This window comes from Caloenas nicobarica, chromosome 4 (assembly GCF_036013445.1).
Source record: "Caloenas nicobarica isolate bCalNic1 chromosome 4, bCalNic1.hap1, whole genome shotgun sequence".
Taxonomy (NCBI): Eukaryota; Metazoa; Chordata; class Aves; order Columbiformes; family Columbidae; genus Caloenas; species Caloenas nicobarica.
Genome location: NC_088248.1, coordinates 19,989,477 through 20,007,500, shown reverse-complemented (window position 1 = coordinate 20,007,500; position 18,024 = coordinate 19,989,477). Strand labels below are relative to the sequence as shown.

Sequence of the window (18,024 nt, the reverse complement as noted above, 5' to 3'; positions counted from 1 at the left end):
GCAGATTGGTTGGCATGTGTATCAGATCATGACATTCATTTGAGGCCGTAATCACCATTTTGAAGAATATGACTTGGAGTATTTTAACTGAAGATAGCCAAGCCAGAGCAGGATGCTTTCCTGTAGTGCCTGGCAGCTGAGTAACTGATCACAGAAGTCTTCAACACTAAAGGTAAATGTCCATAAGCAGACTGTTGACCTTTTCCAGTTTGCAGATCCCTAAAATATTTCTCTTTCAGATGTCTGTCATGGTAAAGTGTATTTAAGGCTATCAGCAATCTTCTACACGTGCAGGGACCACAGATGAAAACCATTTCTTTATCTTGAAAGGGCTTGACAGCTTTGCTCCGCCTACCTCACCCACAGGGCCAGAGGTACAACATATTTTGCTGTTACAATTCCTGTAATAAGAAAAGGCGTCCAAAGGGGACCTCTGGTGTAGCAGCAGCCATTTATGCAAGTCAGCTGCTTTTTGTTTTGCTCCGGTAGCCTTCCTTCCCTTCCTGAGCATGTCAACCAAGCTCCTAAGTGTAAGCCAGGTCATCTTTAAGAATGGCTTTGCTGTAGGTAGCAGCCAGGTGAGCTGATTTTCTCCAGATTTTTTTGGATGAGGCTACTCACCTGATTAGGGCCACACCAAATGGCCACCTTGCAGTTGCGTATTTCATGGCAAGATCTGCTGTGACCTTTTGTTGAGTAGCTGGGTGGAAGTTGAAGGGAGGAAAGCTACAGGAGTTCAACTAACTGGCATACACCGATGTGAAACCTTTGAGAAAACGTGAGTGAATATTTTTTAGGTCTTATCTATGTGTGTAGGTGTGCTCCGCAAGCAAGCCAGCATAGCTTTAGAAGTGTCTTATGTCTTGTGCTTTGTATGCTTTGAGATAGAGCCTCTTCAATCTGTGAACTGTAGAGTTTAGTGAGGGTTGCTAGTCTCACAGCTGGGGGCGGGGGGAGAAGAAATCTTTAAAGCTGAAGTCTGTAACTGGACACTGACGTGTGCTGCATGTCTAGCTTGGTAGAAACCTGGTGGAACAGGGTCCTGCCTGCCAAGAGACAGGCAGCAGAGGATGGAGGAGTGTAAGGTTGTTTTATAGCGCTTTCTCTACTTAAAAAAAAAAAAGCCACAAAGAAACATTACTAAGTTTTCTTCCAAACTGTCTTAACTTATTCGGGTACTGATGGTATGTGAAAGTTCAATGGTACTTACTTCATTGTAGCATCTTGCAGCTCCTGAATTCTAGATGTTAGATGTGGGTGTTGTGCTTGAGATTTGTAAAGGTTTGTGTTAACAAACTTTGTCTCCTTGCTTAAAACTTATGTGTTGTATTAAATCTACTGAAAATTTGACATCAAACTCAAAAGAGAAAAGCACCTTTGGGGTTCTCCTACAGCTTCTGTTACAGCAGATGTCGTAGGTCAGGTGTTGTGTCACAAATTAAGATGGCTGGTATGGTACATATGGTGCAGTATGTTATGGGGCTGTGGGAGAGAAAGACAGTATCCTTAATGCAGTTGGTCAAGCAAAGGGATGGGGCCCTTTTGCTCAGAAAGCTGTGTAGCCAGGTCTGGTTCTTCAGCTGGGTGCTCTCCAAGCTGCTGGGTCTTTCCTGTCCCAGGGTCTTCATTTTTAGTCTTACAACGGCATTTTGAAACTGTGGTAATTGGGCTTCTCAACAGTGGCTGCGTAACAGAAACAAACAAGTCACTGTTGGGAAAGAGTTCGAATTCTATCAGGATACTCATAGCAATGAAGCAAAGCTGGTGCCCGAATGCTGTAGGCCTACAACCTGCTTAAATGGAAAAGCAGGAGATGAGAGGTGGCACCTGTGGCTGTCTCAGTGTGTTACAGGTATGGAGCACAGCTTGCCCAGTCTCCACCAGTTTAGGTTGTGTGCACACTGGTAAGTTCCAGTGCTGTTGGTCTCCAAACTTCTGGACTGAACCATCTGTTCCAGTTCTTGGTAATTCAGTAATAATGAGGTACGCTGTAGCTAGAAGATGCCTTTTATCAGAAATGAAATATTAGCTGTAAAAAGTACTTGATGTATCTGGTTTTTTAAGAAAAACTGAATAGTCGGGCTTGGACTAAAAGACCTGGAAAAAATGAGAAAATACTAGAGCTCATTGGTATAGGTACATGCTGAGGTGTAATATTATAGCAAAAATGAAACTGAAGCAGTTGTGTCTATTACTGAGCCTTATCCTGTGGGTGGAAGAAAATATTTCTTTATGCTATTTCCATTTCTTTCCACTAGAAGATAGTCTTGAGTCAAATGTTCCGTACTTCAAGCAGCAATTATAACTTTTTATGCTCATTTAAAATGCTGATTTACTCAATAGTGAAGATATATGTTAACCCAACAGTAAGGAATCAGAACAAAACTGTGGCAGTAAACATGTTGGAATATGGCTAATAATAAATGTGTGATACACGCTGGTATTGGCAGCATCATTGTATAAGGGTGTTTCAGTGCTGGGAATACAAGGGATGAAACACAGGAACTTGACCTTAACTGCCATGCAAGGTAAATGGTGACAAATAAATTATCTTCTGATGTGACATGCTTTGAGATGTTAACTCTGGTTTTTCTCTTTTCTGTGCTACTCAATAGCTTCATTTACATTTCCTGAATACCTGCTTCCTCATCCCACTTTCAAAAGTAACTGGTATTTGCCTAACTGACCAACCTGACATTGGGGGGTTTGTTCATCTTGGAGAAGTGGGATATTTCTGTAGCGCAGGGCCTGTTCTGTGCTGCTGAAGAAGTAAAAGTTGCTACAGATGAGATCACATAGTGGCACTTTGGTCCACTAACAGAAGCATTTGGTCTTCAACATTCAGGAGTGGAAACTAAGGCTGCCTGAGAAATACAAATGGAACTGAAAAAATGAGGAAATAATTCAACATAGATTGTATGGAGATGGAGGCACGGTAGAAGATACAGAGGTGAAAATACTTTATTTTAAAAAAAAAAAAAAAGTGAAAACAAATCAGGGTTCCTTTTTCTCCAGAAAAGTTTTCCAGCTCTCAGTTTTGTTCCTGGAGTTTTGCTCTCCTGAACAATACTGCTTACACTTGGAGTTAACTCCAAGAGTTAAGTTCTGGATCCTTCAAACAAAACTCTTGTGCTGTTTTGGCCTCTGGTTGGTTTTGGTTTTTCAGGTTTGGTTGGTTTTTGTTTAAAGACAAACAGACAAAAAGCAAGCTTAAAACAGAGCTTTTAAAGTTTCAAGAGCAACTGAAATCAAGCAGTAATAAATCTCTACCACTTGCAGCAGAGTATGGCAGCCTACCTGTGTAATATCCTCTTGCATTCCATAATAAAAATTCTGGTCCATCAGTAAGGAGAGCAGTGTCATTCTCTAGCCAAAGAAACTCAGCTAAACTACTCTCTGCCTCCTGCCAACCCAAAACGCTTTTTGTGTATGCTATATATCAATGAATGAGGTCTGCTTTCTGTGGTGTGGGCCAGATTTGATAAAGGGGATGCCGCCACCTTCCAAGCCAGGTGTAGAACAAGGTGAGCCGCTGGCTGGAGAAGGCCCTTGGCTGGCAAAGTGGGAAGCCTCTCCTCACCGCGCGCTGATGCCCTTGGTGTGTGCGATACGCCCTAGCTGTGACTCTGCTTGGCAGCGACAGGCTGACGAAGGCCGGGACAGTGAGGGAGTTTTATAACGTGTGTCAAACTCGGGCCTTCCCATTGTACAACTTCCTGTTACAACAGATGTGAGATTTCACGTGGACCTGTATGTAATAGTGTTTCTCTACGGTATCAGACTAATCCGAAGAGTTACGTGCTTTTTTGTAAGCGTCTCTCAGATTTAAATCTTGTTCCTTTCTTCTGGTGTTTGATTTAAGGTACATACTTTGGATGATGACTTAAAAACTAGAAAATGTGAGCCAGCTAGCATGTTCCAGCTGTTGTTTTTTTTCCAGTTCAGCTTCCATATATGCAGATGTTCTGCCACCTACCATTTCAAGAGTTTGCCCTATAGCGTTATTAGGAAAGGCACAAACGCAAGCCCAGTACAGGAAAGCCCAGTACACCTCTACACAAGCTATTGGAGGTGGAGAAGAGAAAACAAAACAAAAAGGGGTAAAGCTTTCCCTCATATCACAGTGCACGTGCATGAACCAAGAGCATGGCTACCTGCACACTGTTATGTTTTCCAGTAGGCCATAACACACTAATGCTGACAATGTTTTGGAATAACTCGTTCTTTATTTGCTACCATTGTAAACATCTCTTTCCATTACACAGACATCACAGTTTACATTATTGCTTTTACATTGTGGTAAACAGAAATTTCTATTAGTATGCAGCTATCTAAGCACAGTGTGATAAGAAGAAATGGCCCAGAAGCTGTCTTAGGCTGGTTTTTTTCTTCTTTAGCAAAAGACTGGCACAAGAAACATCAGTCCAAAGATTGATCACCATTGTACTACAGCAACACAGAACAAGTATGACAGCGAGAAACAACAGGTTACATCTCTACCACTCATACACTAGCAGTATTTTCAAGAATACTGACTGTTCAACTCCCACTTAACTAAATACAAAGTTTTTCATCATGGCAATTCTTGAAACAAGGCTGACCAATAGCTTTATGTAAAATGTTATTTAAACTAGGATGGAAAATCTAGAAAATGAATGCTTGGGGCTTTGTGTGTGTTTAATTTTTGTTTGTGTTTTTTTGCTTTTTCAAAGAGTGAAAATCCAAAACTATTTATGGGTGGTGCTTTAATTGGCCCCTTTTTTCCTATTGTCCTTTAGGACAAAAGGCCCTATTTTTTACACTGATGTATCAGACAACTAAAGCACCACCAGGTTAAAAGCATTCCCCGTTTCTTTCTTCTTAAGTAGCACGGTCTTCAAATCATGTTTTCCAATTAAGTTGGTTACTCATGAAGCAATGTGTTTACTTATTGAAAGTCTAGATTTTACTTTTGCTTATGGTAAACTGCTTATCTTCAGGTTAATTTGTTCATGGAGTGGCACCAGGTTTCAAGCATACACTAAACAACAAAGTGGAGGTAGTTTCTTAAACAGTTGTTACAAGAAAAACTAAAAACTTAGAGAACCACCTTGTTGTCTTCAGTGTTATCGTGTGGGTTTTTTTTTTTTCCTAAAACTACTATTGCATATAAGCTTTCACATAGTGAATGCTTTAAAGAGGCAGCAAGTTAGAAAACTAACAATATTTGCAAGTTCTAATAAGACAATACGTACTTTAAAACATGACAGTTAATAAATAAGAGAATTTACCGAGGTTTTAAGAGTCTCAGAATAAACCACAAGCAACACGTTCTGATGTTAAACAAATTGATTATATCAACTTGCAGAAAGGTGGCCTACCTCCATTTTCAGTCTTCCACAACCTTAGGATTGTCACCCTACAACAGTTAGTATAAAATACCGCTGACTAGCAACGCATTGTTCTTCCCGTCCCTAGACACAATTTTACTTTTTTCCATATATTCTAGCTACCACCATAATACAATTATCCTATGACTAGCACGAAACAGGGAAACCCAGGACTAGTCTACACATAGCAGAGTGACTCCAAGATAGGACAGGGTTACTTGATCCTACAAAACTTCATGCAAATTCTAACCGTTTACTGGCAAAGTGTATTGGAGCCTAACATAAATATTCATCTTAATTACCACGCACAAACTAATGTATTTCCATATATCTCACTCATCTGATGATGGTTGGGTTTACTTTTTTCCTTGTATACTGCCACAGTTTACTCCCAGCTCATGCTCCAGTATTTTAAAAAAAAAAAAAGGTAATGAAGATGCATCTCACATCGGGCTTAATCTACATTTTACACTAAAATGCCTCAGGTTTGTGATAGGAAATGTGAAACTTGATGGCTGGGCTTTCAAAGCCTCAGCAGTAGTTAAATGTCAGTCTCGTAGTGAACAAGGAGCCAAGAAGAGGGTGTAGGTTATTTCTGCAACTGTTGCCAAAAAAAAAAGTTTGCAGACTCTAGCATAGGAGAGTGTTTTAGAGAGATGGCTCAAGCAATTTCTTTGTTAGCAAGGAGGAGATGAAAATAAAGAATGGGATATTCTTTCCTGCTGCTGCTGCTGCTAAACATGTTGAGGTCACTTCTGAAATTCAAGAAGTCAGTTTCATGCTGCTTACAACAGAGATACACAAGCAATAGCAAGAACTATTAACCAAGGAAGACAAACATGAAAGAAGCTGGGGCTAGAAAGTAACAGGCAAACTAACTTCTGGGAAAACTAACACTGGGAAAGAGTGCACGGTCCACTTCCCTCCTCAGCCTTTAGGAATTTCTGGTATCTCCAAGGGTCAGACAAAAAGCTCCACTGCGGGATCTGAATCCCACAACACTCCCCACAAGATCTCCCCTTCCTTCAGTGGTGAGAATTACAGGACCCACGTACCTGGAAGTAACAAAAGAACTTGGCTTCTTGTGGTCAGTTTTGTAGCTAATGTAGTCAATTTAGCTGTTCAGCCAACAAGCCATGGCATAACCATAAATATTCTCTCTACAAGCATCTTCAGGTTACCTTTTTTTTTAATTTGAATAGCATCAACCCAACACAGGCGAGATGAACCATTCTCTGCCATGCACACGTTAAACTCAAGAATTAAGTCTCATTTATATCTAAGGTACAAAAATAAACCAGAACTGTGTTACTTCCTACATATATACTGTCTACCCTGATCAGGACTTTCCCCACACATAGGAGAACACCAACATTTAAGGGATCAAGAGCAATGGGGTGGCTGCAGCACAAGAAGTCACTAGTTACACAACACAGACTCGCAGAATTACTGAGGTTGGAAGGCACCTCTGGAGATACCGACTCCAACCTGCTGCCCAAAGCTGGGTCACCTAAAGCAGGCTGCTGAGGACCATGGCCAGTTGGGTTTTGAGTATCTCCAAGGGGATGTAATATTACATATTATAATCACACATTTAATACTTATGTAGTGTAACATCACCCATTGCAACAGAGGTTTGTCTCTTTTCTTCTCATGTTCAGTGTTTGTATTCTTCAGGAATCTCTTAATGAATGGTCATTGACTAGAAGTTAAGTAATTTACCCGAGATTATCAAAAAGAAAATTAAAAAAAAAAAATGAAAGCTTCTATTAGTATACAAACTTTGTGCCACTGTGTGCTATTTAGGTATATACTGAAAGAGTCTTTCCCACATAACTCAAGTTTCTAAGGCTATCATCTGGTTACAGAATCAAAACAAAACACTGACTGAATAAAGCAGAAGGCACTTATTTAATAGTAGGTTTTAGAAAATGAAGTGATGGTCATACCAAATCTGTTTAAAGTTGCTTAAAGCAATAATTAGTCACAATATAGATATGAAGCCCTATTGCCTAGATTGTCTGAGGATGCCAAGCTTCAGGAACATGGTGCAACTGCATCCTTTCCATGGAAAATACATCTTTGTCAGAAACTTGTACTCAGATATGAATTTATGTTCACAAAATAGGGACTGCAGCTGCAATAAAGGTTTTTAATGCGTGAATTTCATAAAAGGGCTAAACTAACTCTCTTGTTCTTCCCATTGAGAATACCCCATTAGCTACTAAAGGAAAGGGCTGACAACAGATGCAAAGTCAAGCAGCCTAAGCAACTGAAGTCAGATTAGAAAGAATTAAACTTTTACAGTAGGAAAATTTTAGGAGCAGCTTTAGTCTGAGGATCTGATCCTCACACTGATGATTCATGGTTCTTTTTGTTTGCAAGCTAAGCTTTTTCCAAACATAGGAATTTGCTGGTATAAATCCATAGATTAAAAAACTTCCTTAGTCAGAAGTCATTTCTAGTAAGTACATCAGTACATTGATGGATTAAGCCTCTTCATCATAAATGACTAATACATCCCTTTCATGGACCTCTTAATTTCAGAGAAATTTAACATTAACAAGTAAACTATCAACTACATGTACAGAATGAGAATGCAAAAAGTCTAAAACCAGAGTAATTTCAACTAAAATAGGATTTTAAAAGACAATATTAACAGTCAAACCTATTAATGGAAAACACAACACACCATAAATACCTGCTTCATGTTCCTGCACCAAGAAGTATAAAAGAAATTGCGGAAACAAGGGATTCAGAGGCTCTCTAGATTTGTAGGTTGTTTTTTGTGTTGGTTTGTTGGGTTTTGCGTGTTTGTGTTTGTTGTGTGGTTTGTTTTTTTTTTATAAAGCTGTCCTTTGGAGAATAGCATATAAAGAGCTGTAAACAGAGGTTGATTGTCCAAGCTTTCTTATCTGAATTTTGATTTTTTTTTTTTTTTAATGTAAAAAAAGTTCTGTTGTTAAACAGTTTTTGGTGAACCATGGAAAACCTCCATCCAAATCCATAATTCCATTTTTGACACAGAACCTCATCGACTGCAGAGGAGTTAATGTTTCTTTCTATTTTGTAAGGTTAGTACCACATTATAATCCAGGAGAAGTCCCTTAATTTTTTCATGGAATTTCTCTCTATAATGGTTGAAGTGCATAATGCTTTCTGGTTCTTCTTCAAACCAGAATTTGTCAAACTCATAAACCAGATAACCTGTGAAGAAAACAAAACACAGATCAGCAAAAATGCTCTCCACAATTTTCTGCCTTGATCTGGCTAGAACCAGAATGATCCTTTAGACCAGGGTGTCAAACTCATTTTCACCGGGGGCCGCATCAGCCTCGTGGTTGCCTTCAAAGGGCCAAATGTAATTTTAGGACTGTCTAAATGTAGGAGTAGTTACATTGTTAACTACTTAAGACTATACGCAATCCCTTAAAATAGGGAGTGTCCCATCTTGGCCAACAGCAAGCTTTTGGACACTATAATAATGAATTTAAAAAAAAAAAAAAAATCTGCAAATAGTGAATTTTCAGATAGCAATCTCTGTGGCTAGTGAGAGAAGAATGGAAATGCACTCAAAAAACTCCAAAACTCTAGGTTGAAGGCCTCCCCTCGGGAATCTGTACTGAGGAAACTACAGATACTCACAGTAAAACTGATGGAAGTGCTCCATCTGTGGCAACCCGGACACCATGTTGTACAGATGAGACTTTAAAGCACCACTCTTGAGTAAGCTGTATGCCATTTCTGTCAGATTGATCCCAACTATTGCATAAGAATATCTGCAACACCAATCATAGGTCATGGTTTACTTCAGGGACTGAAGGACTTACAAGCTTCCAAGAAATTGGACTGCAGGTCCGCTCTTTCCATTCCCCAGTGCATCCAGCCATGTTAAAGTTATTTAAAAACTCTGGTTTTGTATACAATAGTATGACAAATGCCTCCACTAGGCAATAATGAGACGGTAAGGATAATCAACATTGACCTAAATTTGCTCATTTGAAATCATTAAATCTGCTGGAATATTAAAAATCAGACAAAAATGTTACAGTATAAATAGAATGCACTTCTCAACTTGTTCTTCAGACTGAAAAAAATCTTTTTCTGTTGCATGGTATAGAAAGCACCACAATATAAATTCTTAAAAGACTTTTAAATCAAATGTTTCTGAGCAAAGAGGAAAAAAAAAAAGGATTAGTTTAGGTCAATGATACAGCACTTAATCAATTGAAATGTCTCGGCTGTCCTATTCATGTCCTAGTTGCACAAGGTAATATTATTTACAATTGAAGTTATGAAGTTTCCCATTCTTGGTAGGTGATTAAGTTAACTGGGGACTGGATGGATCAGATGATATACACAGGTTTACCAGCTTTCCTCTGTATCTCACTGGTTTTAAAGTAAATTTCCCTGTAAACTGAATTAAATGTTTTAATATGCAAAGTGTTCAACTTTAACTTTTTGAAAAACAAAAAAAAGTCTCTTTGTAGGTACTTATTGTAGAACAGAAACTTAGCAAAAAAAGAGCCTTTAAGAGATAATCTATACCATTCCAACATGGCATTAGTAAGGTGAAAAATAAGTATGCATTTCTAAATGTAGTCTAAGCCTATTACAACTAAAGCTAACGCTGATGTCAAAGGTGTCCACTGTGCTAACCGAAGACAATATTTTGCAACATTTCAAGTCTATTCTGAAAAAAACCTGCACATAGTTCCCAGCCTGAAATTCATTTCTGTGTTAAGCTTCCCAAGCCCTTCTACTTTGACCCTTTTTTCATCCTTTAATGGAGGAAGGGAGGAAAAAAAAAAAACAAACCACCACAAATATTTTCCTCTTTATTTTCAGGAAGCATACCTGGCAGTCTTCACATGAGCTCTTACACAGAATAAGCCAGAAAAAGTCATATAGTGACTTACCCCAGCTTTGGGTGATTTGAATGAGAAAGGACCTCACGAGCTTCGTTGGTGTAATGCTTACTAAAATACCTGTCAGTGTAAAATAGTATCTCCCATTATTTTTCTTAAGTTCATTTAAAAAAAAAAAAAATAAGTGTTTAACATAAATGTGTAGTTTTAAACTAAAGCTGAATACTGCTCTGTACTGAAAAACAGCACAAAATGAAAACCAAGGAAAAGTTAGCAAATTAAATTATATTCAGCATGAGCAAGTACAATAAGAAAAAAGTCTGATCTGAACATCAAATAGGGCGTTTGCCCAAGTCCACAATTTAGCTCAGAAAAGTTACGTAAACCTGTTTTTTGTCATTACAGTAACTAATTCAGGAATTCTGAAAGTTGTTGATGAGTTACTTTCTAAGTTATAACCTATCAAATCTATCATGACAACAAAAAATAATGTGACCTGGGCAACTTTCTGTTTTTACCCTCTCTTGTTGGCCTCTACTCAACCACATGCTTACAGATGTGCAGCCACTAGAAATGTTGACTTATTTAGAAAATGCTGGTTTTCACTGTACAGAAGCCACCATTTCTATTTGCTTCTGTTCAGTCTTTACTAGAAATAGCATCGACTAGAGAAAATACATAGGTAATGAAAATTAGTTGCAATAGAAATGAAATACTTCTTTTCACTTACACCAGATTCACTAATCCCAGCAGGCCCATTCCTCTGAAGTCTGTTTTAGGATCATCACCTTGGAAGCCAATATCACACCACTGCTTGCTGATCCTGGCCTTCAGCTTCTCCTGAGGCATCAGCAAAGTCCAAAGCTGCACAAATATGCATCCATGTTACGCACAGCTGCTAAGTATTCCAAGTCACATAATTCAGAATACTCGCTGCTGCACAATAGAAACTATTCACCATGCAACAGGATACACATGCAGGCTGCTCTTTTCCCTTAGCGGCAATCTGGAGTCGTACTACAATGGCTTATTTCAGCAGTTATGAAAATGATTACATTTAACATTAAGTATGATGATTTCCCTTCAGGGACAAAGCCACCGTATTAACACTAAAGCAGCAAAGACTTGTTTTACTTCAGAAATTAATGTATGTGCCATTTTCTGATAGGATAGCTATAAACTGAAATATAAATTCTCAGTGAGCCCTTACTTAACACATCAATGTTGGGACTTGCAAAGCAAGTTGAGATGATTATGAAAGGCTAAGAAAATGGCATATTTGCACAATAGAAGCTATTTAAAAAAGCCTCAAGCAGTATTCTAGTATTTGCTTGCTATTACTTATTGTTACCTTAAACTGTCCTCTGTCATTGAGTGGAATGCAGTAGTAAGAAACACTATTGTCTTTTTTATTTAGTAATTATTGGTTTGCAGTTAGACATGTGCATAAGGTTAAATATCTTTATAGTTATGATCCTTCAGTGACCCCTTCCAAAATTGTTTTACTACTTACGTGTTGTTGTTATGTCTGATTTCACACAAAATAATCCCACTGCAAGTAGCCCTAGTTTACGTTTACGATTTTTTTTCCTTTGATGTTGCATTGTAATATGTCACTTCTGTAATGGTTTAGCAGTTCACAGTACGAAAGAGCTTTAAATAGGCCAGCTGGTAAGAATACTACCAATAAATTAAGTTCTTCAAGATGTTAGACTTGGGGGAGGAGGGGGAAGCTTTTGTATTTAAAAGATTATTTTTACCTCAATTAACTGTTCCTCATGTTCCTTGTCATCTGAATCATATGGGACCTTCCTCAGACTTTCCACATTCAAATAAAGCTTTGTATAACCTGATATCTGCAGTAAGGAGATATGCAGATTTGTCTTAAACCTGAAATAATAACAAAATACCACACAGCAGCTATTAAGAGGCATAGTTAGCCAAATATTCTTACTTGAACTACCAGATAAGACCTTTCTTATGTTAACACAACGTAAACACTAGAATTGGGAAGTGCTTTATGTTTATCTTTCAAACTACAGCATATTTGTTAAGTATACTGCTATATAGATCTTATTTCTACTTTAAAAAAACTCCTAGCTGATTGCAGTGCTGCACAGTCAGGCACTACTCAAATTATGGAAGGGAGTTGAAAAAAACCTTACCTAAAATCTTAAAAGTCTTAAAGTGAAACTGTCAGAAATACTTATAGCTTCAAATAAGCATTTCATTAAACTTTAAAATTTTTACTATTCACAATTTTTCCTCTCAACTGCTCATAATTACTTATGCAGATGAACACAAACATTAATCAGGCACCATTATACTTCTCAAATATATGTAGGCAATTATATAGTTCATGTAATCAACCTATACAATAATCATATTACTTAGAAATAAGGAGCAACAGAAGGGACCTGCAAGATAGAGATGCAGTTATCCCAAATCCATGTCAATTAAAACTTTGCAATTTAGATTCTAGAACTGAAGAGGACAAAACCATAATTTATTTTCTAATTTCAATCTGAAGATTTGTGCTCAATGGCCTACATATTGTATCAGATTAAGCAACTGCAAGAATGCACCAAAAAGTCGGAATTATCTGCCATGAAGAAGTTGTATTCAGGTTCCAAACGTACCCTGTATCCTCCTCTTGTATTTTCTTTGCTTTCATTATATCTCTGACATACTTGTCCACATCAGCTTCATCAACATGTACAGCATTTCTTAAAACCTAGGAAGTTAACAAAGTAAAAGACCTCATGAGGAATGTAGAAACCAATCGTCTACTTTATTCTTATTTCTCAGCCTATGTATACCGGCCATGTATATATTCTTTACTATAAAAGGAGAACAGTCCATTTATTGCAAATGTTTACAATGGGGTCAAACTGCACATAAAGATATGCAATAATTACATAAAAGCATAATTGTAACTTTGTCAGACTATAAACAATGCTTATACAGGTGTCCCATTAAGAATAAATAAAAACCTCAAGAGTTGCTTAGTCAAGGTCTCATTTGCTTTCAATGCTGAACTGAAACATGTTTTTCCTAACCTAACTAAAACAAACACAGCTCTTGGGGAGCAAAAGTGATAAAACTTCATCAAGGAAATAATGCTTCAAAATTAGAAGACAGTAAACTAATGAAGTTGAGATTTCAATGCTGGGGTGAAACAAAATAACTTCATGTAAGATACTGCCGTTGTGCGGCCTTTCTAAAGGGCAAATACTGGTCATAATAATTATACACTGCCCATCTAAAACCACTTCATGACAATTTCACTTTGTCTTGTAAACTTTCTATGGTGGCAACACATTGTTTAATACAATTCATGCTAACACCAAAGCAGCAAAAGCAAAGCAAAAGGTAACTCTTTTAAAACTGAACATTAATCTATTTGATATAATCACTGAATTAAGAGATGCTAAAAGACCCACCCACCCTGTGGTCTACTGCAACAAAGATGCTTGTGGTAGTTACTAATTCAGTCTCAACATCACATTGCAGTGATCAGCTAGAAAAAGGGAGAATGCACAGTCACCTCACCATCCAAAGAGGAAGGGTTTTCCTCAAGATACACAGATGTGAGGGTTTAAAGTTTTAGCTTATGTCTAACTGCCACAGAACAACGGGAATGAGCTTGTCAGTTAAATGTGTACTGCAAACCTGCGTTACATTTTTTTCAATGACTCAAGATGTTATTGTACATACTGCATTTAATTGCTTTATCCATATCAAATTTCTGGTTTCTACAAAAACAGTAAGATTATTGTGACAGGGAGACAGATTATTGTGACAGGGAGAACTGACCCTCTCCAAGGACAGCAGCTCTATATAATGACTTGTCTGACTTGCTGCTAATGAGCAGGTAATCTTTCAGAGAGATGGAAACAAACTTTTGAAGGGATGTGGGGTTATTTTTGAGAAAACTTGACTACCTCTAGCACAGAGAACCCAAAATGCTGTTCTCTCTGCCTTTTATTCCTCTACTTTTCTTCACCCTCCAAAAGTAAATGCACACATTCTTTTCAGGCAACTACCTCTGAAATACAGTTTAATTTCTAGCATATTTTACCTTATTCTTTGACGATTTCAATGAATGTTCTGCAATGCAAAAAAAAAGTAAATGTCATAATTAAATTGAACTGAATTAGTTTAAATAATTGACAATAGGTGTTCTTGTGGCACGTAAGTATTATAAAATTTTGTGTCCATTTTACACATCTAGTTAATAAAAATTACTCAATCTTAAAATCAACAGGTATCGGATAACGCAAAATCTTAATTTACATAGTTCGGGGTTTTTTATAATCCTCAAATACAATGCTGAAAATAGACTTAGATTTTCTAGAACATGGATCAATTACATGTACAAAAACAAAGATTAATTTGAAAAGGTGTCAAGATAAAAATATCTCTTGATATTTTTTGATTCTTATAAATGGTTTTGTGTTGTTTACTAGAGAATAAGGAAACAAAGACACTTCCTCAAGCTATTGTTAAAATGGCAAAAACTACAACCAGCTTCTTACATTACTTTTTTAGATCAAAATTCTGCATCAAGCAGCCTTGTGCATTCACTCGCTCCTCCCTCCCCCCATAAAATGTGTTCATGTATTTTCTGTGTCACTTTTTTAATAACAGGAAGGTAAAAACATACCTAAAGTGACGAGAAGACTCTGGGGAGGGGAAAAAAACCAGAGTATTTCTGTTTTGCGCTTTGAAGCTAACCGGAATTACCTTATCAAGCTGGCAAGGAAATTATATGGGGCGTTCTGATTTAAAACTCTGACAGGGTAGCCAGGAAGCAGGGAAAACACGATCCACGGGATGCACAGGTGCCGTTCTCCAACTACTGCTTTTCGCGACGCTTATAAAGATCTAAGTCCCCTTCTAACAGTGCCGGTGTGTCTCTAAGGTTTGCGAGCCCCAGCGCTGCCTCTCCGCTCCCCTCGCCGAGCGGCACTGCGGCGGTGCCGGGCGCTGTTCGGATCCGTGCCCGTCCCTCCCCTCGCCGGTACCTATGCCCAGCGCCCGCTGCGCGCCGGCCTTCGAGCCGTCGAGGACGCGCTGCAGTTCGCATTTCCCGGTCAGCAGCCTCAGGATCCACTTCAGCCAGAACCGAAAGTAGCTGCTGTACAGGAAGCCCCACAAGCACGCCAGCATCTTCTGCGGGAGGAAGGACACGCGTTAGCGGGAGGGCGGGCGGCCCCCGCGCTCCCCTCTCCGCTACCGCCCCCGCCCCGGGCCGGGCTCCCCCTCAGCCCCGCGCTCACGAGCCGTTAACAGCCGGCGCGCAGCCGTTGCGCCGCAGCCGTTGCGGGCCCCGCCGCGGCGAGGCGGGCGGAGCGGGCACCTGCCCCGGGCAGCGCCGAGCGCGGCCGCCCCCGCGCCCACCCCGGCGGCGAGCTAGCGGCGCCCGGCCGCCCCCCGCATCCTCCCGCCGGAAGCCGCCGCTCGCCTTCCCCGACCTGGAAGTGATGGCGGGGCAGGACGGAAGTGCCGAGCGGGAGCGGCGTTCCCCGGCGCGGTGGCCCTTAGCGGCCGTGCCGCGCACGCTCTTCCGAGGCCCGTAGCGGCGAGGGGCGCTGCGGGGCACCGGCCGCCCGTTCCGCTCCTCCGCCTGGCCGGCCGCGGCGTGCCCCGGGACCGGGCAAAGGGCAGTCAGCGAGCCGGGAGCCGAGCGCTGGCCGGTGCCAGGTGCGAGCGGGCGGCCTGGCTCGGGTAAAGACGCCGAGGCTTTGGCCGCCCCTCACGGGAGCAGCCGGGCTGTGTGCGTTAACCTATAGGTCATGTCCTGCCCGGCCGTGCGCAGGCCTGCCGGCTGGGACACAGCCGTGTCACCTCGGGGCTGACCCCAGTGCTGACCGGGGAATCGGCACAGCCAGCCCAGCTCGTACCTGGGCCAAAAACCAGGGTACTGTCTTGCTGGTCAACACTTTCAACTCATTCGTGACGGCTCGCAAAATACAGTTGGGAATCGCTCCTGCTTGAAGCGTTCACAAGACTGAGCTTGCAGACTTGTTCCTTGCCTCGGCTCTAGCTGAAGGCAGCACTGATGAGAAAGGAGAGGTGGTGGTTTTAGCTGGGCTGGGTGTTTCTAAGGAGGGTGCTTTGTCCTGCCTTGCCGCTTGGTTGGGTATATGTTCAGCCTAAGTGTTTCATTTAGTTCTGGTCGCTGCTTCCATTGTGTTACAACGAACGATTATTTCAGTAAACATGGGTTGAACAGCTCCTTTGACGACAGCAGAAGGAATTCCTATTCTTCTGAAACGTATGCAAAATTTGGGTGGTTGAAAGGGAGAAGACAGACTTGCTTGGCCACATTCTGGTACGTTTTTTAATGTGAGGAAATTGAAGTACCTTTTACACAGAATCAAAAGCCACACAGCTGGTCTGGTGGCCTGCATCCCACAGGATTTCAGGGGGTAGACCAACGCATTTGACGTCCTCCTTTGGATTTTTACACTCGTAGGTGTGCTGACTTTCATCCAGGGGAATCGATGATCTGTGAATTTCAATTGTTTGCAGATCTGATTCCTACTCTTAAAATGTAGAAGTGGTGCATGTTAAGAGGCAGCAGGTGGTCATTTATTTCAGTGTATCTTCTGTGAGTTATCTGACTTTTAAAGCATTAGAGTGCTACTGGGTGAAAATATACGAAAAAATGTTTATTAAAAAAGTATCTTTACTTGGTGATAGGGTGGCATGATGGTTCTATCACATTACTTACGCATAAGTTGGTCTGAGGTAGCTAAAAACCAGAAAATAAATTGACAAATTATCAAAGATCCAGTGCCTAAGAGCAGATATAAGGAATTAGAGGAAATAAATTTTTCTGTGTTGCAGGGCCTTGGTAAGCTATGGCTCCACCTAGCTGAAACAACTCTGAGCAGAGCAGATAATCCAGATCGGGAAAAGAACTATTATAGTCCACCACCTCCCAGCTGACTATCTGGCAGAGCACTGCTGCTGCGGTATTTAAACACAGCTCGGCTGAAAGCTTTGTTGTCAGGAGAATCCTGGCTTCAGCAGCAGTGGGGTGTTAGCGTTGGATGTTGGGAAGACACGGAAGTTGTAACAACATGAAGAAATTGAAGGTTCATCAGGTCCTTCCTGTCAGTCTTTATCCCCAGATGTTGGTTGCTCTGAGGTGGTTCGTTAGGAGCATGAGCTACTGGAATTTCTTAGGAAGCCCAGCAGGTGCACGCTTAAAGTGTGGGCCTGTGTAAACAGCACTGAGGGAAGGTTCTAGCTGAGGAGAGTTTTGTTCATGTGTACTAAAATCTTCCTACTGCTTCAGGAGTTTCACTTTTCATTGCTTCTTTAATTGATTAAATAGCTTCATAGCAAAATAATATCACAGAATCCAGAATTCTGCGAATATTCGTTTTCTGTTATTTATACTTACATAGAAATTACTTTTTGTATGGATTGTGAAGAACCAAAGCAACTTCCACTGCAGGGTTTGGAATTTGTGCCACTTCCTATTTTGGTTTATGACAGTCTTAAACTTTACTGTAATAATAAAGATACAAAGTACATGGTCATTTTTTTTCTCAGTTCTCTTTGCTTCATGTCTCCAGGACTGATGTGTAGAATATTCAGTCTTGACAATATATTGCAAAATACTTCTCTGTTGTAATTAGACTTGTTGAGGTAAGCTTGAAAGTCTTTACAGTCTTGTTTTAAAGCACTTCGGAAATGTGAGAGTTTAAAAGATGCAAGTTTTAATCTAGCTTATACTTTTTCCTTCCCATATGCTTTCCTTACTTAAATCT

At 40.1% G+C, this 18,024-nt stretch overlaps 1 protein-coding gene across 2 annotated transcripts; it reads right to left on the bottom strand.

Annotated features, from left to right (window-relative positions):
- Positions 1-4,223: 4,223 nt before the first annotated feature.
- Positions 4,224-15,703, bottom strand: ELMOD2 (ELMO domain containing 2). 2 transcript variants are annotated; one of them, XM_065634630.1, is made up of 9 exons: positions 15,641-15,703; positions 15,265-15,412; positions 14,319-14,347; positions 12,877-12,971; positions 11,998-12,127; positions 10,968-11,101; positions 10,289-10,357; positions 9,015-9,148; positions 4,224-8,576 (listed from the first exon to the last, which is right to left on the bottom strand). In XM_065634630.1, the coding sequence occupies exons 2-9, from the start codon at positions 15,407-15,409 to the stop codon at positions 8,419-8,421; spliced, it is 894 nt and encodes a 297-aa protein (XP_065490702.1). In that variant the 5' UTR covers positions 15,410-15,412; positions 15,641-15,703; the 3' UTR covers positions 4,224-8,418. The 2 variants fall into 2 exon arrangements, with proteins under 2 accessions (XP_065490702.1, XP_065490701.1); XM_065634629.1 differs by having other exon boundaries at positions 15,520-15,700.
- Positions 15,704-18,024: the final 2,321 nt, after the last annotated feature.

Bases quoted from the DNA above. Each gene is read 5' to 3' on its own strand.
- ELMOD2 (XM_065634630.1), bottom strand. From the start codon at position 15,409: ATGCTGGCGTGCTTGTGGGGCTTCCTGTACAGCAGCTACTTTCGGTTC. The intron at 12,972-14,318 runs GTAAAATATGCT...TTAACTTCCTAG, and splicing joins TGAAATCGTCAAAGAATAAG to GTTTTAAGAAATGCTGTACA. The intron at 10,358-10,967 runs GTAAGTGAAAAG...TTACACTGACAG, and splicing joins CTGGGATTAGTGAATCTGGT to GTATTTTAGTAAGCATTACA.